Raw genomic sequence first — 26602 nt, forward strand, 5'->3', positions numbered from 1 at the left:
CACCACTGCACTCCAGCCTGGGTGACAGAGTCAGACTCTGTCTCAAACAAATGAAAAATTACTGAGATGATTAGAGTCAACAAACAATACTGAAGCACTCTCCCTGACTCACCCCACTCAGTATATGCCCTAAAGGTCATATCTTTTTAAGAATATTAGTAACTAGGAAAAAAAACTCACGTGACCTATGAAATGATATTGACATGCCTCCCCTTCCCAGTGGAGAAAGGGAACATAAAATATTATAGAGAAGATTATACACTAGAAAACTACACATGAAGGAGATTCAGTTAACATTCATTCAGCAAATAGTTAACTTGCCCTTACTATGTGCTACAAACGATGATAGATTTTAGGAATATAGCAGTGAACAAAACAAAGACCTTATATTCTATGGGTTGTAACAACTAACAAATAAAGAAATTTATATGTAATAAAAGCTTCTGACAGTTGAATCTCAAGAATTGGCCATCCAGTCTGGTAACATGGAAGTCATCGGTAATTTTGACAAGAGCCATTTTGGTGGGGTGATGGGAAATGGGGCCTAATTAGATTGGATTCAAGAGAGAAAGGCAGATGAGAAATCAGAGATAATGAGAATAGAGAACATCTTTGGAAAGTTTGGGGCTGCAAGTGGAGGAGAATATAGAAACAAGAAACTGATTCCAGAGGAGAAAGAGGAGGAATGATTGCAAGAACACATCCCGGAGTAGGCAAGAGCGGATGGCATTGGTCACACCAAGTGGAGGGACTGCTTAGGAAAAGAGCACAAAGGGTATCTTCATAGTAACAGAAGATGATGATTTCATGGGGGTATAAATAGGCAAAAAATGTATCCGATATTACATTTTAAACAAGTGCAATTTGTCAATTATATTTTAATAACGCCTTAAAATAAAAAAAAGAAAAAGAAAACAAGTAGTAGAATGAAGAAACAAATTCAATGCTAATTCTCTGACTTAGGAATAAAAATTAAAACACAAGCAATGAGAAAAAAGAGGCAAACCACAAATACAGTGAATTAGCAAAGAAAATATGGAAATAAATATGATTTAATCTCATTTTCTTTTTAGAGCTTTTGGTATTTTCTTTCTTCCGGAGATATTATTTTCCTAGATCTTCCCACATCTGTGTTGCTGGTTCCTCCTCATCTTTCAGGTCTCAGCTTAAATGTCAATTTTTCAAAATATCCTTTTCTGACCACTCTAAAAAAATTCCTTCTACCATTTATTCTCTCTCCTATCACACTGCTATATTAACTTTATGGCACTTACTCTACCTGAAATCACTTTGCTGCTTTTTCCCATGTCTTTCCTCACTAACATTGAAGACCCATAATAGAAGAAACTTCATCCATTTTATTCACCAATATATACTAAATATTGGAACAGTACCTAGAAACTTGCTATGCCCTCAGTAGATTTTCACTGAAAAAACAAATGAGCAAAAAAATGGAGGAAATTGAAATAATTATAAAATAACAAATTATTCTTTTTTGTTTTTTTTTTTTTTGATATGAAGTCTCTCTCTGTCACCCAAGCTGGAATGCAGTGGTGTGATCTCGGCTCACTGCGACCTCCGTCTCCTGGGTTCAAGTGATTCTCCTGCCTCAGCCTCCCGAGTAGCTGGGACTACAGGCATGCACCACCATGCCCGGTTAATTTTTGTATTTTTAGTAGAGACAGGGTTTCACTATGTTGGCTAGGCTGGTCTTGAACTCCTGACCTCGTGATCTGCCTGCCTCGGCCTCCCAAAGTGCTGGGATTACAGGCGTGAGCCACCGCGCCCTGCCGATACGGTCATTCCTATAGGACACTGTGATTAGCCGCTCCTTCAGGATCCCATGGAGTTGGGATAAGGATGATTACCCAAAGGAAGGCATGCTGGTTACCTAAAAGAGTGTCTGCTACATTACCTCTGTGGGAACCATATATCCTGCCTCTGCCAAGAGCAATTCCAACAATGTCTCTGTGACCACATGCCACCCTGCCTGAGAATTTTTAAATTTTTTGTAGAGACGGGGTCTCACTTTTGTAGAGATGTTGCCCAGGCTGGTCTCAAGCTCCTGGCCTCAAGCAATCTTCCCGCCTTGGCCTCCTGAGTAGTTGGGACTACAGGCGTGCACCACTGTGCCTGGTAAAGAGCCATTCTGATGAAACACTCACCCATCCCCAGTATAGAGCTGAGTCCAGGAGTCCAGTTCCTGTATTCAAGAGCTCCAAGTAATGCCACTCCCCCTGGCTCACTCACTCTGTGACTTTGGGCCAGTTTTTTTTTTTTTTGAAGCCCAGGCTGGAATGCAGTGGTGCAATCTCGGCTTACTGCAACCTCCTCCGCTTCCCGGGTTCAAGCAATTCTCCTGCCTCAGCCTCCCGAGTGGCTGGGATTACAAGTGTCTGCCACTGTGCCTGGCTAATTTTTTTGTATTTTTAGTGGAGACGGGGTTTCACCATTTGGCCAGGCTGGTCTTGAACTCCTGACCTTGTGATCCACCCGCCTCAGCCTCCCAAAATGTTGGGATTACAGGTGTGAGCCACCGCGCCTGGCTCTCTTAACCTTTTTGAGGCTATGTTTCCACATGTGTAAAATGGGTATAAGAATTGTAGCTACTGTATAGGGTTGCTGTGAGGATTAAACCTGAGTTAATGTGTGAAAAGCTGGTTATAATAAACTTTACATAAATGGGATTACTATTATTGGATAGGTCTGATCTGGAACCTGTGGCTACATAGTGAATGGAAACACTTTGAACTGACCCAGGAAGTATATGGTGGTGGAGGGACGATAGAGTAACTACCGTGAAAACTTTCATTTAGATGTAGGGGACTGGGTGGCTAGAGTTGTTAAATTTGGGCCTTGCTTGTGCGGTCTCTGTCTCTTAGCAACAGGTCTCAGCGCTCCATCCATCCCTTCGCTCTCAGGTTCACCCAGCTCTCAGGAGTTGTCACATTGTTCTCTCTGGGGCTCTTGGTGGCCTTATGAGGCAGGCAGTCTGTCCCCTGGCCCAGGACTGTATGTATTCTTAAGGTTAGCACTTAATAGGGGGGAAGTTATGTCTTCTGTTTGCAGAGGAGAGTACACAGCAGGAGGTGTTGAGGTGGGGGCTCAGGCTTCCCGCAGTTCTCTGTTCTTCTCTCAGTGCTGTCTCTCTTGGATTTTGTTTACCTGCTTTTGCTTACATTGATTTTAGTGGGGGGTAGTAACTATGGCTTTTCCAGTGGCCAGGAGGTACATGTGGGCTGGGCACGTTGGCTCTTGAGTGTAATCTCAGCACTTTGGGAGTCTGAGGTAGGAGGATCAGTTGACCCCAGGAGCTCAAGATCAGCCTGTGCAACATAGTGAGACCCCCATCTCTACAAAAAAAAAAAATAGCTGGGCATGGTGGCACATGCCTGTGGTCCCAGCTACATGGGAGGCTGAGGTAGGAGGATTGCTTGAGCCTGGGAGGTCCAGGCTGCAGTGGGCTGTGATTGTGCCACTGCATTCTAGCCTGGGAAACAGAGTGAAACCCTATCTCCAGAAAAAAAAAAAAAAAAAAAAAAAGACTGGGGACGGTGGCTCCTGTAATTCCAGCACTTTGGGAGGTGGAGGCGGGCAGATCACCAGAGGTCAGGAGTTTGAGATCAGCCTGGCCAACATGGCGAAACCTTGTCTCTACTAAAAATACAAAAATTAGCTGGGTGTGGTGGCGCGTGCCTGTAATCCCAGCTACTCAGGAGGCTGAGGCAGGAGAATCGCTTGAACCCAGGAGGCAGAGGTTCCAGTGAGTCGAGATTGCACCATTGTACTCCAGCCTGGGTGACAGAGAAAGACTATTGTTTCCAAAGAAATAAAAAACAGGTATATATTGTTGTCTGGCCCCCAGCAGCCTTGGTTTACCAGCAGCAGGCAAAAGGGGTTCTCTTAATCCAGCTGTGTGCTGTCCCTGTAGCCCCCCCCCTCAACTCAGCACTGCCATGTTCTGGCATCTTCCTCTTCATATGCCCTGCTCCTGGCAACAGTTTCTGCACCTTAGCCACCTCCATATTTTGGCACCTTCCCCACTCCTGGGATGAGTTTCTATATCAGTCATAGCTCTTTGATTGCATATGTTGGAAAAAATCCAAAGTAAAATACCTTAAAAGCCAGTGGTTTTCATACTTATTTGACCTTGAGCCTCCAAAATAAATATATCTTGCATTGTGACCCAGTATACTCCTAAGTATAGAATAATGATGGCTTCTAAGTGTACTCTGTGCCAGGCCCTGTGGTAAGTAACATGGTGTTAACTCATTTAATTCTCAGGACAAGCTTCTGCTGTATGTACTGTTGGTATACCCTCTTTCAGATGAAGAAAGTGAAGCACAGAGGGGTTAAGTGATCTGCCTGAGGTCGTATAGTTGGTAAGAGGCAAAGCTTGGGTCTGAATCCAAGAAGTCTGCTTTCAGAGTCTATGCAGTTCCAAAGCAGTGGCAACTCTGGAAGAAAAAGGCTTTCCTAGGCCGGGTGTGGTGATTCCCACCGGTAATCCCAACACTTTGGGAGGCCGAGGTGGGCAGATTGCTTGAGCCCAGGAGTTTGAGACCAGCCTGGCCAACATGGTGAAGCCCTGTCTGCACTAAAAATACAAAAATTAGCCGGGTGTGGTGGCACGCACCTGTAATCCCAGCTACTCGGGAGGCTGAGTGGGAGGATCACTTGAGCCCAGGAGGCAGAGGTTCCAGTGAGCCAAGATCACGCTACTGCACTCCAGCCTGAGCGACAGAGCAAAAAAAAAAAAAAAAGGGAAAAAGGCTTTCTTTCTCTCCTGGCCTGTTTCCTCAGTCCCCATCCAGAACTCTCGTGAGTCCTTTTGTTCTGAGCTATTGTGCTTCTGGTCTTTTTGGCCTATTTATTTTTAGGCACTCTTTCTATAATAGGTAGATTTGCTCTTTACCTATGATATGGGCTCCAAATATTTTTTCCCAACTTGTCATTAACTTTTGACTTTGCTTATTATATTTTTCTTTAAATATTTTCTTTCTTTTCATGTATTCAAAAGTACCCATCTTTTCTTTTATGGCCTCTGGATTTTGAGTCATAGAAAGGCCAGAGCTTTAATCTTGTTTCTTGTTCTCTGTAGCGTTGACTGTCATCACGCTGTGGCTCCCCCCAGGGCCCAGAGGCCTTGGGGAGCCGGGGGAAGTTGGGAGGGTGGTGGTTAGTGAGAAAGTGGGAGCATTTTCAGCCTAGGCCCAAGTTTCCCAAGGCAGGAGGACCCTGCCTGCTTCCTGATAGCCCCCCACCAACCCTCAGGACCTGGGCTATCCCTTGGAGCTTGGCTATCAGAACTTCCTCTACCCCAGTGAGCCTGACCTCCGAGACCTGCTTCTCTTCTTGGCTGAGCGTCTGCCCACCGATGCCTCTGAGGATGCAGACCAGCCTGCAGGTACTGGGTGTCTGGGGTGTGGGCGGGGGCGGTGAGGGGAGAGGAGGGCCTTCTGGGGGCTGTAGGGCTGAGAGAGGTAGAGGTGGTAAAAAGGTTGATGGGTAGGGGTGGCGGTATGTGCCTTCAGGAGAGCTAGGCGGGAGGATTAGGCATCAGAGGGGCTACAGGGCAGGGGGCAGGGGGCTGAGGTTGAGCTGAGCCCAGTGGTGCGTTGGTGCGGGGAAGGGCCTCTTTGACTCAACCCCTGTGCCCTCCCTCTCTCTCACTTCGCTCTAACCACTTGGGCCTCCTGGGTGCTACTCAAACATACCCCAGTACACTCCCACCTCTGCACCTTTGTATCGTTGGTTACCTTTCCCCTAGGTACCCTCATGGTTCACTCCCTTACCTCTTTGAGGTTAACCTCCTCTCCGCAGCCCTCTTCTGATCCCCGCCTAGCTGCAGTGTGGATAGTATTCAGGATCCTATTCATGATCTCTCTCCTCTGCTAGCTTGCCGGCTCCCTGAGGGCAGGGACCTTTATCCAGTTTGTTCCACGAAGTAGCCCTAGTGTCTAGAACAGCGACCTGTACATAGTAGGTGCTCAATGTTTGTTGAATGACTGAACGTGAGAACGCAAGCTGGATAGATGTGTATTTCTGGATGGGGGTCAGGAGTGGAGGCTGGTCTCCTAGGGTATGCCCTTTTGGATTTGCAGCATTGTCACCTGATTCACTTCCTCCCCATCCCCCATAGGTGACTCAGCTATTCTCCTCCGGGCCATTGGGAGCCAAATTCGGGACCAGCTGGCACTGCCTTGGGTCCCACCCCTCCTTCGCACTCCCAAGCTGCAGCACCTCCAGGTGAGACCCCTGACTCCCATGGATCTTCTCTTGTCCCCGTCTGGGTGCCCAGGGTTTTGGCCCCCTACCCCTGGCGACCCTCATCCCACTTCACCCTGGAGGTTCTGAGCCTGCTCTCCCACCAGGGCTCGGCCCTCCAGAAGCCTTTCCATGCCAGCAGGCTGGTCGTGCCAGAATTGAGTTCCAGAGGCGGTGAGCATGAGGCTGTGGGGAGAGGTGAGGAGGAAGGTGGGGGGACCCTCATAGCGTTGCCATGCAGCAGGGCCAGCTGACTCTGTTCCTGCCTCCAGAGCCACGGGAGTTCCAGGCGAGTCCCCTGCTGCTTCCAGTCCCTACCCAGGTGCCTCAGCCTGTTGGAAGGGTGGCCTCGCTCCTCGAACACCATGCCCTGCAGCTCTGCCAGCAGACGGGCCGGGACCGGCCAGGGGATGAGGACTGGGTCCGCCGGACATCCCGCCTCCCACCTCAGGTACAGCCGGATGCCTGGCTCCCTGCTGTCTGGGCTGCTGCTCACTGACGCTCCCGCTGGTCCTCTGCTCCTCTTCTTCCCCACTTTGTCCCTCCCTTCCGTTGTTTCTCCTCTGTGTGTGCTTACCTAGCTCCCCACCTGAAAGAACACTGGAGTCAGAAAAAAGGAGAACCTGGGACAAGTTAGTATCCCTCCTCAGAGCCTTGGTTTCCTGTGCTAAAAATTCGGGTAGTAATAGTGCTCTCCTCTCAGGGCAGTACTTAGACTGAATAATGTGCGTGAGATTCCTGGCAACTGGAGCAGTCCGGATTGGCTACCTGCCTTCATCATTAATTCATTCATTCATTAATTCACTCATTCATTTGGAGTCTTGCTCTGTCATCCAGGCTGGAGTGCAGTGGTGTGATCTCGGCACACTGCAACCTCCATCTCCCAGGTTCAAGCGATTCTCCTGCCTCAGCCTCCCAAGTAGCTGGGATTACAGGCTTGCACCACTACACCTGGCTAATTTTTATATTTTTAGTAGAGACAGGGTTTTGCCATGTTGGCCAGGCTGGTCTCGAACTCCTGACCTCAGGTGATCTGCCCACCTCGGCCTCCCAAAGTGCTGGGATTACAGGCATTAGCCACTGCGCCCGGCCCTAATCTTTCTCTGTTTCTGCACTTGTCACTGGTGTTCATTTTTCTGGTTTCTAGGTTTTTGCACAATTTCTGCCTGTCCCCATTATGCTAGTTCTGTGTTTTTGCTGCTCCTCTTTCTTACCTCTCTGTCTCCTCATTTCTGTACTGAATTCCTCTCTCGCTCTGTCTACCTATCTGTTCCCCCTTCTCCTCTGTCCACTTCTTTATCTGTCCCCTCTTCTTCTCTGTGCACCTTTTTATCTGTGTCCCCTTCTGCTCTGTCCACCTCTGTATCTGTCCCCTTCCTTGCTGTCCACCTATATATCTGTCACCCCTCTGCCTCTGTTTACTTCTTAATCTCTCCTCTTCCTCTCTGTCCACCTCTGTATCTGTTGCCCCTTCCCTCTGTCCCCTTATCTCTCCCTTCTTCCTTTCTGTCCACCTCTGTATTTGTCCCTCCTCCCCTTCTGTCCATCTCTTTATCTGTCCCCTCTTCTTCTTTTTTTTTGAGATGGGGTCTCGCTCTGTCACCCAGGCTGGACTACAATGGCATGATCAGGGCTCAAGGCAGCCTCAAATTCCTGGGCTCAAGCAATCTTCCCACCTCAGGCATCTGAGTAGCTGGGTCTACAGGTGCGTGCGCCTGGCTCATTTTTGTATTTTTTGTAGAGATGGGGTTTTGCCATGTTGACCAGGCTGGTCTCGAACTCCTGACCTGAAGCAATCTGCCCACCTTGGCCTCCCAAAGTGCTGGGATTATAGGCATGAGCCACCATGCCCAGCCCCCTCTTCTTCTCTATCCACCTCTTTGTCCCCTCTTCTTCTCTATCTATCTCTGTATCTGTCCCCTCTTCCCCTCTGTCCACTTATCTGTCCCCTCTTCCTCTCTGTCCACCTCTGCATCTGTCCCCTCCTTCTCTCTGTCCACCTCTCTGTCACCCCTCTCCCTCTGTCCATTTCTTTATCTGTCCCCTTTTCCTCTCTGTCCACTTCTCTTTTTCCCTCCCTCCATTCTGCTCTCCTATTTCTGTCCCCTCTTCCTCTGTGTTCACCCAGGTATCAGTACCCCTCCCCTTCTGTCCACCTCTGTATTTGGCCCCCCTCCCCTCTTTATCTCTTTATCTTTGCCTCTTTATCTGTGTCCTCTTCCTCCCTGTCCACATCTCTGTCTGCCCCTCTTTTTCTCCACCTCTGTGTCGGCCCCCTCCTGGTCTGTCCACTTTTTTATCTGTCCTCTCTTTCTGTCTTCACCTCTGTGTCTTTTTAAATTTTTATTTTTTTTAATCATTATTATTTTTTGAGATGGAATCTCGCTCTGTCGCCCAGGCTGGAGTACAGTGGCGCGATCTCAGCTCACTGCAACCTCTGCCTCCCGGGTTCAAGTGATTCTCCTGCCTCAGCCTCCCACGTAGCTAGGACTACAGGTGTGCGCAACCACGCCCAGCTAATTTTTGTATTTTTAGTAGAGACAGGGTTTCACTATGTTGGCCAGGATGGTCTCAATCTCGACCTCGTGATCCATCTGCCTCGGCCTCCCAAAGTGTTGTGATTACAGGCGTGAGCCACCACGCCTGGCCGTCTGTCTTTGTTTTTATATCTATAGTAATTTTCAAACATAAATGTAGAGAGAATATTCTAGTGAATCTTATGTACCATTTTGCCAACTTTTCTTCATCTTTTCTCTCCCAACTTTTTCTTTGTTGCTGTATTATTTTAAAGCAAATCTCAGACATCATGTCATTTCAGCTCTAAATACTTAGGACTACATCTCTTAACTCATAAGGACATTCAGTTTTCAAGGTAACCACTGGACGATTTTCATGGCTAATGAAGTTAATAATGATATCTTGTGGGGTTTTTTTTTTGTTGTTGTTGTTGTTTTTGAGATGGAGTCTCGCTCTGTTGCCCAGGCTGGAGTGCAATGGTGTGATCTCGCTTCACTGCAACCTCCACTTCCTGGGTTCAAGCCATTCTCCTGCCTCAGCCCCCCAAGTAGCTGTAATTACAGGAGTACACTAAGTTTTGTATTTTTAGTAGAGTCGGGGTTTTACCATGTTGGCCAGGCTGGTCTTGAACTCCTGACCTCAGGTGATCTACCTACCTTGGCCTTTCAAAGGGCTAGGATTATAGGCGTGAGCCACCGCACCCAGCCAACAATGATATCTTAATACCATCCAACACTTGAGTTCATAATCAGATTTTCCCAGTTATCTTGAAACTCTGTTCTTATCCCTCTCTTGCCTCTCTCTCTCTGCCTCTTTCTGTGCCTGGTACCTTTGATTCCCTGTCTCTGCTCTGTCCCCCGATATCTTGTCTATGCTTCTCTTGGATTTGGGGGCTCTAGGCTCACCCGCCTCTCTTCCCACATCCTTCTCCAGCATGGGGATCTAGTGGGTGGAGAGAAGTATGTCTGTGAGCAAGAGGAGACCCCTGTTCTCGAGGAGATCCCAGGCTGGTGGAGCAGGAGAGTAGAGCAGGGCCTGCCTTAGTGGAAAGGCTGGAGGGTGGGGGTGACTTGTCTGTATATTCTTGTCAGGGGGTCCTTGGAGGAGGCAGGGCCTTGGGTGCTAGGTGGGCCCCTACACCCTCCTGCTTCCCCCGCCTTTTCTCCCCAGGAGGACACACGGGCTCAGCGGCAGCGGCTGCAGAAGCAACTGACTGAGCATCTGCGCCAAAGCTGGGGCCTGCTTGGGGCCCCCATACAAGCCCGGGACCTGGGAGAGCTGCTGCAGGCCTGGGGTGCTGGGGCCAAGACTGGTGCTCCTAAGGGTTCCCGCTTCACGCACTCAGAGAAGTTCACCTTCCATCTGGTGGGTGCACCTGAGGACATGAGATGTATGGATGGGCGTGGCAGGCTTGGAGGATGGCTTTTTGTGTCAGCGCCACACCTTTATCCACACAGGTTCCTGTGTTCCCACTGGACAGGCCCTCGCCCCACTGTGGGGTGGGTACCCAGAGGGGTCCCCTAGCTTATTAGGGACTGGACTGGAGAAAATGTGGATAGGTGGGAACCATGCAAGGGTGTGGGGGTGTTCTTGGGGCAACACCCCCTTTCCTCAGGCAGTTTCCTTTGAGCATATCTTCTGTCCTAAGATGTTCACTCTGAGGGCCCCCCATCCTTCTCATGGGCATTTGAGGCTTGAGAGATGGGGCAGGTGGGCAGGAGCTGTGTCACAGTCTAGCCACCATCAGTGCTTCAGTGGGCATGGATGCCGCACTGGGGGCAGTTCTCAGGGGAGGCTGAGGCTGGGCCATGTGAGGAAGGGCCTTCCCCGGCAGCCAGGATGCCCCTCGTCACTCCCCTAGGAGCCCCAGGCCCAGGCCACTCAGGTGTCAGATGTGCCAGCCACCTCCCGGCGGCCTGAACAGGTGAGCAGAGTGGGTTGGAGGGGTGTCCCAGGCCCTTGCTTGTCTACTGGGCCTGACACCCCAACCCTGACTGGCCTGGGCCTCCCAGGTCACGTGGGCAGCTCAGGAACAGGAGCTTGAGTCCCTTCGGGACCAGCTGGAAGGAGTGAACCGCAGCATTGAGGAGGTTGAGGCCGACATGAAGACCCTGGGCGTCAGCTTTGTGCAGGTGAGGGGCGGGGGAGGGGCTGCGCGTTGGGCTAGGTCAGAAGGAGGGCCTCGGGGTGTGAGGGACTAGATGGGGCAAGAGGTGCTCTGTAGAGGTCTGCACATGGCAGAAGGGTTCCTGGGAGCCGTTGGGGATCTGTGGGCCTCTTGAGAGTGGCTATGAGAATCAGGCCAGGGTGAGGGTCTGTGGGCATCTATGGGGCACTGAGGGTCTGCATGGGCAGGGGATTGAGGGGTCCTCGGAGGGTCTGTGGGCATCTGTGGGGCACCCACGGGCCTGCATGGACAGGGGATTAGGGGGTCCTCATGGTTCTTGGCACCAGCGTGGAGCTGTTAGAGAGGCCTGTGGGGGCCACGGGGGTGTACAGTCATCTGTGGAGCTCCATGGGGGCTGCGGCATGTGACTGGGTATCCGCGGGCCAGGCAGAGTCTGAGTGCCGGCACAGCGAGCTCAGCACAGTGGAGCGTGAGCAGGCCCTGCGCCTGAAGAGCCGCGCGGTGGAGCTGCTGCCCGATGGGGCTGCCAACCTTGCCAAGCTACAGGTGGGGTTGGGGCTGTGGCTGGGCGGGGAGGGGCAGGGTGGGGCGGGGCGGGGTTGGAGAGCCCAGCCTGTGTGACACGTACCCATCCCCCACCAGCTTGTGGTGGAGAATAGTGCCCAGCGGGTCATCCACTTGGCGGGTCAGTGGGAGAAGCACCGGGTCCCACTCCTTGCTGAGTACCGCCACCTCCGAAAGCTGCAGGATTGCAGAGAGGTAAGCAGTGGGGCCCTGGGCTGTGGGCGGGCCAGAGCAGGCTCGGTCCCTCTCTAGGGGGCCATCCCTATGCTCTGCTCACTGTCTTCTGCCTGTGGGCTCCTGGCAGCTGGAATCTTCTCGACGGCTGGCAGAGATCCAAGAATTGCACCAGAGTGTCCGGGCGGCTGCTGAAGAGGCCCGCAGGAAGGAGGAGGTCTATAAGCAGCTGGTAAGGCCTGTATGAGGGACCTGGGTAGCTTAGGAGGGTGGGGGGAGGGTCCTGGGGCAGTGCCTGCTATATCCCTGCCTAGGTGTCAGAGCTGGAGACTCTGCCCAGAGATGTGTCCCGGCTGGCCTACACCCAGCGCATCCTGGAGATCGTGGGCAACATCCGGAAGCAGAAGGAAGAGATCACCAAGGTACACTGCCAGGACCATGGAGGGTGGGTCATGTGGGCTGTCAGGCATAGTGTGGCTGCACAGGGACCTCACACCTTCAGGCAGAGCTGTCCAGTCACACTCTAACACAGAATAGTCACACACAATCCATCCCAGTCACCCCTGACACAGTGACACAGTCCCTGTCTGGTGCACATGAGGACCCTCCACTGCCAGCCAGCCTGCCCCAGGCAGGGGCTCATGGCCGCCATGGTGTCTGCCAGATCTTGTCTGATACGAAGGAGCTTCAGAAGGAAATCAACTCCCTATCTGGGAAGCTGGACCGGACGTTTGCGGTGACTGATGAGCTTGTGTTCAAGGTGTGGGGCAGGTTGGGCGGGGGCGAGTGGGGTGAGGCTGGGCTGCTGCCTTGTGCATCTGCTAATGGGCTGGCTGGGGTCCAGACCCAGGCCCTGTGCGAGGCTGGAGGTGCACTGATACCCAGGGCTGGCTTTGTTTCATGGAGGATGAAGCTAGTGGGGTGGTGGGAGAGGGTGGCCTTCTTAGGGCATGGAGATGGTCAAGGGCAGCCCACTGATACCTTTGAGGTCCCTGTGTCTGGTCAGGATGCCAAGAAGGACGATGCTGTTCGGAAGGCCTATAAGTATCTAGCTGCCCTGCACGAGGTGAGGGGAGACGTGCCTGGGGTGGGGCTGCTGGGGGTGGGTGGGACTGGGTGCAAGCCTTCTGCTCCTGTTGTCCCCAGAACTGCAGCCAGCTCATCCAGACCATTGAGGACACAGGCACCATCATGCGGGAGGTTCGAGACCTTGAGGAGCAGGTGAGGCCTGGGGGCAGGATGGGGAGCCAAGGCAGGCCGGGGGGACAGTTCCTCAGGTTATGCTGAGAGAGGCTGTGGAGCCAGACACAGCCTGTGGCTGGACACCCAGCCCTGCCCCTTAGTGCCTGTGCCTGTGCCTGTGACCTGGGACAGGCAGGTGGCCTACTGTGAGCCCCAGCTTCCACCCCAAGGGCCCTCCTGTCTGCCTCCCAGGGCCATGGGCAGAGGCTTCAGCTTAAAGATGTAGGGGGAATCCTGCCACATGGCGAAGGATGCTTTGGGTAGAGGGAACACCAAGCGAGGCCTGGCCATGGGACAGAGCAGGCTGTCGGAGGTGGTGGGAGGGGCCCAGAGTGGCTGTGATGGGGGCTGGTGAGCAGGAACTGGGAAAGGGGCAGTGTGTGCTGAGGGGGCATATGTTCACGTTGCCTTAGATCGAGACAGAGCTGGGCAAGAAGACCCTCAGCAACCTGGAGAAGATCCGGGAGGACTACCGAGCCCTCCGCCAGGAGAACGCTGGCCTCCTAGGCCGGGTCCGGGAGGCCTGAGGAGCCGCCGGCAGAGGTCTCTCCCCAGCCTCAGGCAGGGATTTGGGGTGCTGGAGGCAGTGGCCAAGCACATGCCCTAGCTACTTCCTCCGCGGCCCAGTTCCTCCTCCTGCGGCCTTGGACCCAGACCCCTGCCTACTGACCGCAACCATTATATGGGGTGATAATCCAGCATGTGGGGAGCTCGGCTGCAGTTTATTGGGGATGGTACTGTGGGTTGGGGGCCTTGGATCCCAAATAAATGAGTAGTTCCTCTGCAGTCTAAGCTGAGACATGGATCAGGGCTCAGGGAATGGGAGTGAGGTGAGTGGCAGGGGAGACACGGGGTATATTTGGCAAGTCAGTGTGTGTGGCTGTGTGTGTCTGCACGGGACTCAACAGACCCACTGGGGGGCTGTGCGTGTGCATATGCGTGAGATACACAGGTGAATTCTAACAGGCCGTGTGTGTGAGCGAGCATGTGTTGGGACCTCAGATCCTGAGGGTACTGACGCTGCTTCTGTGTAGGCCTCTGGGCACGCCCCTGTGTAACAGTGCCCCTGTGGGCCCTGAGGCTGGCTGTGGGTGCATGCCTTGGGGTATGTGGGTTGTCAGGGCTGTGCTTGTGTGTGATTGTGTGATGATGCAGCTTTGAGGTTGAGTGTACTGAGGCAGGCTCTCTGTGTTTTGGGGTTTGTGTTGAGTGAGGGACAGGATTGTGACATTTTGTGTGTCTGTGTGACTTTTCCAGCCCTGAAGTCATCTGTGCGAGCAGCTGAGGCAGGCTGTGTGTGGCTGGTTATGAAGGCTCTGTTTGGCTGCAGGGCTCGACTGGGGGGTGTGTCTGGGGCGGAGGTGGGGGCTGGGGCCAGGACTGGGGCCCCTCTGAGCAGCCTTGGGGCAAAGGATATGATGGGGGAGGGGGTGGCTGCCAGCGGGGGAACAAGGGCCCTGGCAAGCAAGACAGTGGAAACCTCACTTCTTGGTCCCTGTGGGCACATCCAGGGCCTGTCATCCCTGCCCCCGCCACCTCTGCCTCCCACCAGTTTGGCCCCTGCTCGTCCATCCTCCTTTCCTTGATCTTGAGGTCAGGGGCCAGGTGTAGGGTTGGAACACCTGCTGGGCCTCTGGCTCCGTTTCTTGCGGAACTCCAGCTCATCCACGGTCCACACAGCCCCCTTCTCACTCTCCACCCGCACAAAGCACTTGTGCAGACTCAGGTTGTGGCGGATGGCGTTCTGTGGAAGGCCAGGGACAGGGAGCAGGTGGGCGTCAACCTCTGAGGCCAGCAGCCACCACCAACAACAACCCACATCCCGTTCCTCCCCAATGTGCCTATGAGCCCAGCCCCAGGCCTGCCCACTTTGAGCTGCGATGGCACTTGAGGCCATCCCAGCCACCGCCACCTCAGAGGAGCTCACCTTCCAGGTGGCAGGATGGTTTCTGAAGAAGGCGAACATGCGTGTGAACCAGTGGTAGATCTCATTGAGTGTCCGCTGCTTCTCTGGAGCCTCCAGGATGGCCTGGAAGTTGGGGGGTAGGGTAAGGGGCACGTTCCCCAAAGTTGGTGTTTAGAGGGGCTGTGACCTACCCTGAGCCATCTGACATGGGGGTGGAATTGTAGGGGCAGGTAATCAGGGACAGGACTAGATGTGGGGTGAAGCATGGGGTCAAAGATGGGGTTAGAAAAGGGGTGAAGTGTCGGGTCGGGCAGGGTTAGATGTGGGGTGTGGGTATGGTTGTTCTGGGATTAGGTAAGGGATCAGGACTGAGGTTGGGAGTGGGGTCTTATTCAGGGCTAGGGCTGAAGTGAGGTGAAAGGTCTGGGATGGAGTTGGGGTTCTCTGTGGAGGTGACATTTCAGGGTTTGGGAAGGTGAAGGTTCAGAAGTGGGGTCAAGGATTTGGAAGGGGTAAAGGGCCAGGCCAACTTAAGGGTCAGGGAAGGGGTGGGTTAAGAGTCAGGCTGGGGTGGACTCAGGTGGGGGGTCTAGGGGTGAGGGATGGGATGACTTGGCTTGAGGTCAGGAGCCAGAGATGGTTTGAATTATCGAGTATCTTACATGTCAGGGACATGGTTAGGTGGTTAGGCTCGGGGCAAGGATGAGGTTACTTGTGGGGTTCGGTGTGGAGTGAGGCTGAGGGTCAGGGAATTTGATCAGTTTGGATTCAGGAATGGGATTACAGAGTCAGCGATGATGATTACAGTGAGGCTATCAGTCAGGATGGGGCTATGTCAGGGTTTCAGTTCAGAGACAGTTGGGGAATATCTGGTATCATGTAGGGGTGAGGTTCAGGTTTGGGGTTAGGTGTGGCGCTAGGATGAAGGTTCTGAGAAGGCATTGGGGAGGCTGAGATGAAGGAGTTGGGATGGGATGATGAAGTTAAGGGTCAGATGGGTGTTACAAGGAAAGGTTGGGAATGGTGCCCAGTTGGGGGTGTATTGACATACTGGGGTACGTTGGGGCCAGGGAAGGAGAGGGGGTTGGGTTGGCATAAAGGCTGGGGAAGGAGTTAGAGTAAGAACTGGGGTATGTTTAGGGCAAGGTGCAGAGATGGGGTTAGCTTTAGGCTATTTTATGGGTCCAGGAGAGGGTTAGGTATGGGGCTGAGGTGGACATCTGGAAAGGGGTGGGTTTAGGGTCAGAATTTGGCATGCTCTGGCCTGGATGGTGGTTTAGGTTTGGATTTGCAGACAGGTTTGGGGTGAAGCCAGCATGAGGGGTCACATTTGAGGCACGGCTTGGGGCTCCTTGGGGCTGGGGCTTGGGAATGGAGGAACCCACTCTGAGGGCACTCAGGGAGACAGGAGTTTGGGAGGCAGGTCCCCCACCCCATCTTTGTCTTCCTCCTCCTTGGGGCCGAGCTGCCCTGCTTACCCAGCGGATGAGCGTGGCGTAGGTGAAAGGGGGTCGCATGTTGTGGAACTTAAAGTAGTCCATGTTGTGGAGGAACTCTGTCAGAGGGTGGGGATGAATCAAGCAAGCCCCATGCAGGACCTCCTAGCTAGCTCCCTGTCCCCTCCCCCTACAAGGTGAGTCTACAGGCCTGAGATCTCACCGTCAGCACCTGTGTCCACAGGCACAGGTACTGTTTGCTGAGCACCTGACATAAGTTGTATCATTTATTCTTTGCACCACTTCTGTCAAAATAGTTCTCCCCGAGGTTGAAAAGAAGCGGAGTAACTTGCACACCAAAGGATGCAAGAGGTTAAATGGCAGAGCCAGGATGACAGTCAAGGTCTCTGATCCCTGCTAAGCCCACAGGCCAGGCCTGGTGGAGAGCAGTGGATAGGTGAGCTCGGGCAAATCCACCCCGATTTTCCTTGGTCAGGGGAGGAAAGGAGGTGCTCCTGGAATTACTTAGCAGGGTCCCTCCCTTCTGATGGCCGAATATAGTAGCTGGAGTCCAGAGTGGGTGAGGCATGGCCCCAATCCCCAAGGGAGTCAGGGCTAGGGGCCGGACACTTGAGACCATATGGGGGGCTTTCAGGCCACAGACATCCTGAAAGGAAGCTTTTGTGAGCGGATGCATTTTCCCAAAGGCTGAGTGGTAGCAGCTGTGCTGGTGGTGGTGGTGGGAAGGGGCAGCATGGAGCTCCTTTGCACCCTCCACCCAGAGCCTGTCAGGATTAGGAGCTTGGGGGCACTGTGTAGTGCAAGGACCATTCTTACCTGGGAATGTGCTGTTTCCATGGCTACCCCACAGGTGCCTCCGCACAGCAAACAGGCTGTCAGGGGCCTCCCGGGGGCCAGACCAGGCTGGGACAACATTGCCTTGGCTGCCAGCAGCTACGATGCAGCAGGAGCCCTTGTCGGATGATGCCTGGGGGAGGGGGAGAGGCTGGTGACTCAGAAGCTTAAATTTCCCACTTTTTACTTTTTATTTTATCTTTTTTATTTTTTTTGAGACTGAGTCTTGCTCTGTTGCCCAGGCTGGAGTGCAGTGGTGCGATCTTGGCTCACTGCAACCCCCACCTCCCGGATTCAAGCAAGTCTTCTGCCTCAGCCTCCCGAGTAGCTGGGACTACAGGTGCCCGTCACTACGCCTAGCTAATTTTTGTATTTTTGGTAGAGATGGGGTTTCACCATGTTAGCCAGGCTGGTCTCGAACTCCTGACCTCTTGTGATCCACCTGCCTCGGACTCCCAAAGTGCTGGGATTACAGGCATGAGCCACTGCACCTGGTCCCACTTTATTTTTAAATCAGTGTTTTTCAAAGCAAGGACGCCTTCTTCTAAATTCCAGTCTGAGGTGGAATCCCACAAAACAGCATGAGCCGTATTTATTAGAGCACAGGTGCGGATGTCATATGTGGTCATTGATGCTGGGACCATGAACTGGGGTTGAATAGGGCTCTTTACCACCCAACCGTGACCTTGGGAAAGTCACCTAAACCCCACTGGCCTCAATATTCCTCATCTGTACATTCGCATCATGAGAAATAAATTACCACCAGCAAAGCGCTCAGAAACAGTGCCTGGCCTCCAGGGCTGGCTTCATGGGCTTGTGACCTATGTGGTTATGTGGCACCCTGTGCTTTGTTTAATGCTCTGTGGTCGCCATCTTGAAATCTGAACAAGGGGCCCTGCAGGTTACATAGCTGGTCCTGCTGGCGCACAGCCTGTGTCTGGCAAGTCTGGCTATTTGCATTTGCTTTGACAACTCAGGATCACAGTGTTTGGGGATCTTAGGGTCAGAGGGTTTTTTTTTTTCCTTGAGACAGAGTCTTGCTCTGTCGCCCAGGCTGGAGTGCAGTGGTATGATCTCAGCTCACTGCAACCTCCGCCTCCCAGGTTCAAGCAATTCTCTGCCTCAGCCTCCCGAGTAGTTGGGACTACAGACGCCCACCACCACGCCTGGCTAATTTTTTGTACTTTTAGTAGAGACAGGGTTTCACCATCTTGGCCAGGCTGGTCTTGAACTCCTGACCTCGTGATCCACCCTCCTTGGCCTCCCAAAGTGCTGGGATTACAGGCGTCAGCCACCACGCCCAGCTGGGGTCAGAGGGTTTGTAAGTAGAGGGGCAGATTTCCAGGTCTGGGCATGTTTGGAGCTGGGGACAGGGGCCCCTAGCTCTCAGGACCTGCATGTGAGGTTAGGTTCCCTGCACCCTGCAGACCTCCTCCCTGCCTCCCAGCAGTCTGAGTCTGCCACCACCAGTCCTGGGGTCGCTCACCACAGATGAAGCCTTGGTCAGTGCCATTTTCCCAGCCAGGTGGGCCTGCATGGCACTCAGCTTCTCCTTCTCCAGCACCAGCTGTGAAATGGCACAAACATGAGGCCTCAGCCTGGCCCTTCTCTAACACATCTTTGCCCAGGCTACGGTCTTCCCTGGGAGTGCTCGCTTCTCTTCCTTCCTTTATACCAGCCGTCGTCCCAGGTGAACTTGGTTTCTGGCACATGGTGGACAGAAGGTTTTGCGCACTATCCCTATCTCCTACCCTCCACCGCCCTGGCATTACCTGCTGCTCCAGAGACTGTACCATCTCTCTCTGGAGGAGACATTGCGCCCTGCCCTTCTCATCCAGAAGATGGTCTGCCTGGCAGTGCCTAAGTAGGGAGAAGATTCCATGCAGGTGACCTGACAGGCCTGGTCTGGCTCAATGCTCTGAATGGGGAGGGCCCAGACCCTCTGGGAGGTCTCTCCTCTGAGCCCCAGCTCCCCTCCCCTCTCTACCTCAGTCTCCCTCTCACACCCCTCATTCCCTTAACACATGCCACTCAGCACCTACTGCATGTCAGGCCTGAGCTCACCATTTGAGCCTGGCCAGAGTGCTGGAGATAATGTTGGAAGTGTGGTGAGTTGAGAATGGGCCAGGGAGGTGAGAGTGGGCAAGGCATTCTGGGTGGAGGGGACGGCCTGTGCAAAGGCCTGGCTGCAAGGAGGACAGGATATGTGGGGTTGCTGCTAAGGGTTGTGTGTAGTGTGGTGTGTATTTGTGTGTGTGTGTATGTGTGTGTGTGTGTGTGAGAGAGAGAGAGAGAGAGAGAGAGACATATGGGGGGACTGAGGGGAGGCAGCAGCAGCCATCTAGAGGAACTAGAACTTTGGGGATGGTGGAATAAGGCTGGCATGCTGGCATGAGGAGTAGCAGGGCAAAGCAGTTAGGAGTGCAGATTCTAGAGCCTGGCTGCATGGGTTCAAATCCCAGCTCTGTCACTCAGGAACTGGGAGATTTTGATCAAGACACTTAACCTCTTTGGCCTCAGTCTCCTTGTCTGTAAAATAGGGGTAAATAACAGCACAAACGTTTCTTATTATACATACGAGGAAACTGAGGTCCAGAGAAGCTAAGTAATTTGTCCAAGGTCACACAGCCAGTCAGGGATGGAGCTGGGATTTGAACCCACAGTCTCAGAGTTTAGCTCTTTCATCTTACTACTTATTGGGATGAAGCCTGAGCTGAGATCTCCACCCCAGACCTCTCCCCACAAGCCAGGGCCGGTGGACTGGCACAGGCCTGGGCCACTCACTTGAGGAAGTCCTCTGGCTCTTCGAAGACCTTCTCACATCCGGGCCACTTGCAGACACCATTTGCCAGCAGTGGGTAGGAGCTCTGGGGCACAGCCGAAAGGGTGCTGGGGGGACAGAGGGTGTCAGGGGAGGGGATAGGAGGGCGAGGATCCTTCCCAGCCCTGTCCACTGACCTGTCCTTCCTGGGTGCACTGGGATTTGGGAAGGTGCAGAGCAGTGCCGGCTCCCTGGACACCCATTCCAGGCTGGCCACGTTGATCCCTGTGGGTGGGGACAGGGCACCTCTGGAGGCTGTGGGCTGGGCTCTGGAGCTTGGCCCACAAGGCCTCTCATTTTGAGCTTCCCACCCTCCTGAGCCTCGAAAACCCTGACTCCCAGGGGGCTCTGCTGTCCCCAAAGTCCCAGGCTTCTGGCAGAGAAGCTTAAAGACGGCCATTCGCAGGTGCTGACATTTTGAGTAGCTTTGTAAAGCTCTGTGGTTTCGTGATTTTGACATTCTGCATCTTTAAGGTTCTGCACCTGACATTTTTTGGAGGTTGGAGTTTCCAAGCCTCTGAGACCTGACACCTTTGACCCCCAGAGGACTGCAATTCAGAATAGCCTACACTGCTCACAGCCAAGGATCTGGGGACTTGGGGGTTCTGTGAAGCCATGGGGTACGGGCTGAGGTGTTACCAGGTGGGAGGCCAGGCCGGGCCTTGAGGGAGAAGACCCCAGTGGTGGTGGTGGGTGGTGGGAGGCTGATCATGGTTGGGCTCTCCAGGGGGTGCACCTGCAGCACAGGGGTCCGGGCGTGGGCATCCACCGTTGAGAGCTGGGGGGCACATGTGGGCTATGGTTCAGCCTGGCTCGAGGCCCCTCCCCACAGTTCTCCCACCTGCTCCCTCCTCCCTGCCCATTCACCGTCCATACCTGGTGCATGAAATGTGGCCTGTCCTGGAGGAGTGCCTGTAAGTGGGGCAAGGGGCCCAGCCGTGCCCCGGAGGGTGCCACCATGACTAGGGGCAGTGTGGGCAGCTGGGCAGAAAGGCAGGTGGGTGAGAGGCCATCCTGATCCTCACTGTTCTGTGTCTAATTCATATACTCTGCACTGCAAGCCCACATGGTAGATGCTATGATCGTCCCCCTTTTACACGTGTGGAAACTGAGGCTCATGGAGATCGAGTAACTTTTTAAAGATCAAACAGCTAATAAGTTGCAGAGCTGGCCTCAGCCCTGTCACCTCACCTACTTGGCCCCAGTCCTCTCCTCTTGTCACATGGGGATGGGGACACATAGCTATGCTCATGGGACTACAATACGGCCTCCTCCTCTCCTGAGACAGGGATTGGGAGGTCGGGGAGAGCCTCCAATCTCTGAGGCCTGGCAGGTGGGGATTTTCTTGGCCCTGCAACATCTGCATAAGTCACAGACTTGCCTGGGACCCAGAAACCACTTCCTGTGCCCCAGCCGGCCCCCCTCCCGCCCGGTGCCACAGTAAAGGTCGGCACCTGTAGGTCCAGGTACCCCACCCTGCCTGCCCCATCCTGGGCCCAGGGCCTCACCTGCAGCTGCGATGGTGGCATGGGGTTCAAGGAGGAAGAGGAGGCATGGGCCCCGCCTCGAAGATCTCGGCCCTGGAAGGTTCCCCCTGGGCCCCGGGCCCCCAGCAGTTCTGAGGCCTTGAGCGCAGCCCTCCAGCTGGGCGAGGCTCCTGGGGATGGGCCAAGGGACAAGGAAGGGGCCGAGGGCTTGCCAGGCCTGGGGTTGGGCATCGGGTCCTTGTCCAAGGGCAGGCTGCGTAGACAATAGGGGAAAGGAGTCACATGTGTGCTAGGGCGGTATGAGATACTCGACCACCTGAACCACGTGGACACCCCTCTGGTCAGAGCAGGCATTGGCTGGGACATGCCCCGAGGGGCCCCACAGCTGCACCCCAGCTCTGGACACACACACACACAAAGAACACAGGTACATGTGCATACCCACACACGCCCCACGTGCAGAGGTCCAGCACCTGGCTTGACTGCCCATGCTAGCACAGCCCTGGTGGGGATGTGTCCTCTTTGTTTCCCCCTCCACTTGAGAGCTCTTTCAAGCCTCAGGCCTCCGGCCCTCCCTGCACCCTGCACAAGCTGTGTTTGCTCATCTTGCCGGAGCTGGTCTCGGACTTTCTCCTGGGAGTCCTATTTTGCCCCAGTGACTAGGCACGGACTCAAAAGATTCATCTGGCTGCTGTGAGTGGGGCTAGTGAGGAGGCTATTGTAACAGTCCTGGCAAGTGATGATGCTGGCACAGAATGCGCTGGTGGCAGTGGAGAAGGTGAGAAGTGGGTAGATTCTGAGACTTAATCTGAAGCTGGATCAGGAGCAGTGCTAGCAGCTTGGATGTAGTGGGTAAGAGGGAGGGTCAAAGTGACACGGGTTTTAGCTTGAGCAGCTGGAAGGACCGAGCTGACATTACCTGAGATGGGGGACGTGGCGGGGAGTTGGATTGGGTGCAAAAGTGCAGGTGTGGATAGACATGAAGAGTCTGGCATTAAATGTGTTGAGTGGAGGAGCTGAGGGGGCAGCTGAATACGGGGGTCTGGATCTCAGGGCAAGGAGGCGAGTCCAGGAGTGTGATCATGCACGGATCCAGCATGGCAAGTGACAGAGAGTAAGAGAGATGGGGTCTCTTGAGCGGGGGCCTGTAGAAGCTTCTCTACCCAGCCCCCATCAGAGTTCACCCCAATTTCTGGCCCTCAAGGCTGGCTCATGCTACACCCCCTGCCTCAAATGCCCACTCCTTCTCCTCTTCCCCTGTCCAAGCCACGCAAGGCCTGCTCTTCTATTGTCCTCACCTTGAAAGCCCTCCACAATGGCTCTGGGCCCCTCTGCTGAGCCCCAGAACCTTCCACTCCCCGAGGGAAGCATTGGCTTTTCAGGATCCTGTAATCCTGGTCTGAGAGGAAGCCAGAGCTGGAAGGGACTGCCCAGCCAACCCCATCACACAGAAGGGGATGCTCAGATGCCGAGTTCCGTAGTCCCATAGCGACTTGAGAACTCCACTTCTTTCTTTAGGAAGTGTTTCCCTGTGCACATTTTATAAACTCTCTGGTGTGTGTGTGTGTGTGTGTGTGTGTGTGTGTGTGTGTCTGTGTGTCTGTCTCCATCTCCCCATTCCACCTCACAGCACTGAGTTGGGCACACAGCTGCTGAGAGCAGCCCGGGGAGTATAGAAGGGTTCTGGGGGAGCAGTTGCTCCTTCCTTTCTTTGCTGTCACCTCCTGGGGGTTGTCAGAGCTGTGGTGCTGAGGGAGATGAGTGTGAGAATCCAGGTATTAAGTTCTTAGTCTCTTGGGGGCTTAGAACATTACTGCGTGAGAAACAGGAGTGTGGGTCTGTGGAGGCTCCGAACAAGGGCCTGGGAGAGCACTGGTGAGATGAGAAGGTGAGTGAATGAATGAAGCCAGAGATGGGGTGATGCTCCTTCAAGCAAAGGAATAACAAAGATAGTCAGCAACCACCAGAAGCTGGGGGAGAGGCCTGGAACAGCTTCTCTCTTATGGCCCCCGGAAGGAACCAACCCTGGCAACACCTTGATCTTGGATTCTGGCCTCCAGAACTGTGAGATGATCAATTTCTGTTGCTGAAGCCACTCAGTTGTGGTACTTTGTTATAGCAGCCAGAACAAACTAATACCGATTTTGGTGCAAATGGATGTTTTCTACCATTCTGGCCTGGCCCACGTGGCTGGCCTGCGGTCACTTCTGAAGCTACCTGGACACTTGGCCAGAGCTAAGAATTCTCCCAAAACACATGTGGGATGGCCTGACTCAGCGAAGCATAGATACATTCTCAGACAGGGACGTGGAGATGATCTGTCTGGGGGTAGGGGACCTAGAGGGCCGGGCTGGGCAGCCGGCTTCCTGCACTGTCTGTTGGGACGTCCCTTTCTGACTGGGTTTCTCAGAAGCTGAATGGGGGATGTTTCTGGGACACAGATTATGTTTTCATATCGGGGTCTGCATCTGGGCCCTGTTGTCACAGCCCCCGACTTGCCCAGATTTTTCCGCCATTGACGTCATGGCGGCCGGATGCGCTCGGCTTCATCGACACCACGGAGGAAGAGAAGAGGGCAGATACCCCACCCCACAGGTTTCGTTCCGAGAACTGGCTGCCCTGTCCTGCAGCAGGCTTGGCCCAGGTGGGGTGACGTGGGTGCTGGTGGATGTGGTAGGTGATGTCCATCTGGCCACTGTGACAAGCCCCTAGCTCTGAAGACCTGGCCCTTCTTGGGTTGTGGAGAGGACCCAGGTTTGAAGCTCTGAGAGTGCCAGGCAGGCTCCACAGATACTGGGACCCCTGGGGTCTTCAAATAGTATAACACCAGGACCTCAGAATCATAGAGCAGCATTTCTTAGACTTAAAGGATCCTAGAATCTCAAAACCACAGACTGTAGGGTCTATGGTCCCAATGTCTCAGTATGTGTAGGCCAGTGTCCCTGGTGTCCAAACTCCCTGGAACCACCTGAAAGGCAGGCAGCTTGCTGCTTTATAGAGCCTCTTGCCTACCAGGCCTGGAACCACAGCCAGCCTCCCCAGGGCCTCAGTCTCTCTGTCCACTCTGGAACAACATTCCCAAATACATGGCCACTCCGCCAGAGATGGCAACAGGGGGAGGAGGAGGTTGAGGCTGGTGTGCCTTTGGTCTGGGCCTCATGGGGGGAGCTGGAAAAGCCTCGGCCTTCGCCAATACAGAGCCCATCATCAGACTCTCTAGAGGGGCCCCACGATAAAGGTTTTCGGGGACCAGCACCAGCTCTGGGGACACACAGCCTGACTGTCTGACATGCCTCCATCATCACCACGCTCTGGCCCAACTAGGCCTCCTGACCTATGGAGTCTGGGGCCTCACCTAGCCCAGCTCTTGTGAGGCTGGGCCCCACACTGTGATCGTGGATCATCCAACCTGTGAGAAGTTGGGGTCCAACGTGTGAGAAGGCAGAAGGGGGAATGGTAGCCCAGGCTCCCCTTCCCCCTTCTGAGTGCTGAGGGGTAAACTGAGGCCTGCAGTTGGGGAGAGAGCCAAAGCCAGGGTCCCACCTAGAGTCCTGAGATCTAGGCTTGGGTTTCAACTCTGCCGCTGCATTTCAGTGAGGCCCTGAGATCTCTGGTCTTCAATTTGCCCTTCTACACTGAGCACGAAGAGGCGTGGAGTAGACAAGGGCCAGGGCCCTTCTACGCTGTGTCTGGTTAAGTTATTAGGTGTCTGCAGGGCTTCAAGTTGACAAGTGCCCCTCTATCCAGGGGACTGGCTGAGAGATAGGGATACATAGAGACAAAGAGACACACACAAAGAGCGAGCAAGAGAGAACAAGAGAGAATGAGAGACATTGAGAGAAATGGAGACATGCATGGAGAGCCAGCGTGCATGTGTGTGAGAGGATTGCCTCAAATAAGACCATTTGCTGGTCTCTGGCTGGTTCAACTGATGCTGCCTGAAATAATCAAGAATAAAGAAGGGCAAGGTGCCAGGGACACTCATGGCTGGGTATTGAATTGTATTGCAAAGCAACAATCAGCAAAACAGTGTGGCCCTGGTATAAGAACAGATACTGGGGAAGAGAACAGAATAGAAAGCTTGGACATGGACCCACATATGGAGAGAACTGAATTTGTGATGAATGTGGCATTTCAAACTGGAGGACCATGGAGGATGGATTGTTTAACAAATGTGTCTGAGATAATTAGGGAGAAGATAAAGTTATTGAGTGAATAGTCAGTCCATTATCCCAACAACCCCTCCCTGCCCAGTTTGAAATGTCACATTCATCACAAATTCAGTTCTCTCCATATGTGGGTCCATGTCCAAGCTTTCTATTCTGTTCTCTTCCCCAGTATCTGTTCTTATACCAGGGCCACACTGTTTTGCTGATTGTTGCTTTGCAATACAATTCAATACCCAGCCATGAGTGTCCCTGGCACCTTGCCCTTCTTTATTCTTGATTATTTCAGGCAGCATCAGTTGAACCAGCCAGAGACCAGCAAATGGTCTTATTTGAGGCAATCCTCTCACACACATGCACGCTGGCTCTCCATGCATGTCTCCATTTCTCTCAATGTCTCTCATTCTCTCTTGTTCTCTCTTGCTCGCTCTTTGTGTGTGTCTCTTTGTCTCTATGTATCCCTATCTCTCAGCCAGTCCCCTGGATAGAGGGGCACTTGTCAACTTGAAGCCCTGCAGACACCTAATAACTTAACCAGACACAGCGTAGAAGGGCCCTGGCCCTTGTCTACTCCACGCCTCTTCGTGCTCAGTGTAGAAGGGCAAATTGAAGACCAGAGATCTCAGGGCCTCACTGAAATGCAGCGGCAGAGTTGAAACCCAAGCCTAGATCTCAGGACTCTAGGTGGGACCCTGGCTTTGGCTCTCTCCCCAACTGCAGGCCTCAGTTTACCCCTCAGCACTCAGAAGGGGGAAGGGGAGCCTGGGCTACCATTCCCCCTTCTGCCTTCTCACACGTTGGACCCCAACTTCTCACAGGTTGGATGATCCACGATCACAGTGTGGGGCCCAGCCTCACAAGAGCTGGGCTAGGTGAGGCCCCAGACTCCATAGGTCAGGAGGCCTAGTTGGGCCAGAGCGTGGTGATGATGGAGGCATGTCAGACAGTCAGGCTGTGTGTCCCCAGAGCTGGTGCTGGTCCCCGAAAACCTTTATCGTGGGGCCCCTCTAGAGAGTCTGATGATGGGCTCTGTATTGGC

The 26602-nt window shown here is 53.6% G+C and overlaps 2 protein-coding genes across 2 annotated transcripts in view; one reads left to right on the forward strand and one right to left on the reverse strand.

Moving 5' to 3' along the window:
- CCDC22 (coiled-coil domain containing 22) overlaps nucleotides 1–13698 on the forward strand; it is a 54491-nt gene extending 40793 nt beyond the window's left edge. Inside the window, exons 3-17 of the mRNA XM_032756949.2 lie at nucleotides 5275–5407; nucleotides 6143–6249; nucleotides 6375–6441; nucleotides 6540–6718; nucleotides 9955–10149; nucleotides 10646–10708; nucleotides 10797–10916; nucleotides 11339–11458; nucleotides 11555–11671; nucleotides 11781–11882; nucleotides 11965–12072; nucleotides 12315–12410; nucleotides 12657–12716; nucleotides 12797–12871; nucleotides 13306–13698. Coding sequence (XP_032612840.1) covers nucleotides 5275–5407; nucleotides 6143–6249; nucleotides 6375–6441; nucleotides 6540–6718; nucleotides 9955–10149; nucleotides 10646–10708; nucleotides 10797–10916; nucleotides 11339–11458; nucleotides 11555–11671; nucleotides 11781–11882; nucleotides 11965–12072; nucleotides 12315–12410; nucleotides 12657–12716; nucleotides 12797–12871; nucleotides 13306–13419 — 1656 coding nt within the window. The 3' untranslated portion in view covers nucleotides 13420–13698. The remainder of the gene's footprint in view (nucleotides 1–5274; nucleotides 5408–6142; nucleotides 6250–6374; nucleotides 6442–6539; nucleotides 6719–9954; nucleotides 10150–10645; nucleotides 10709–10796; nucleotides 10917–11338; nucleotides 11459–11554; nucleotides 11672–11780; nucleotides 11883–11964; nucleotides 12073–12314; nucleotides 12411–12656; nucleotides 12717–12796; nucleotides 12872–13305) is intronic.
- Nucleotides 13699–13739: 41 nt separating this feature from the next.
- On the reverse strand, nucleotides 13740–21634 carry FOXP3 (forkhead box P3). Its single transcript, XM_032756950.2, has 11 exons — nucleotides 21419–21634; nucleotides 20787–20891; nucleotides 20550–20688; nucleotides 20048–20135; nucleotides 19874–19978; nucleotides 18862–18949; nucleotides 18576–18656; nucleotides 17072–17222; nucleotides 16277–16353; nucleotides 14820–14921; nucleotides 13740–14636 (listed from the first exon to the last, which is right to left on the reverse strand). The coding sequence occupies exons 1-11, from the start codon at nucleotides 21626–21628 to the stop codon at nucleotides 14487–14489; spliced, it is 1296 nt and encodes a 431-aa protein (XP_032612841.1). The 5' UTR covers nucleotides 21629–21634; the 3' UTR covers nucleotides 13740–14486.
- Nucleotides 21635–26602: the final 4968 nt, after the last annotated feature.

This window comes from Hylobates moloch, unplaced genomic scaffold (genome assembly GCF_009828535.3).
Source record: "Hylobates moloch isolate HMO894 unplaced genomic scaffold, HMol_V3 SCAFFOLD_7, whole genome shotgun sequence".
Taxonomy (NCBI): domain Eukaryota; kingdom Metazoa; phylum Chordata; class Mammalia; order Primates; family Hylobatidae; genus Hylobates; species Hylobates moloch.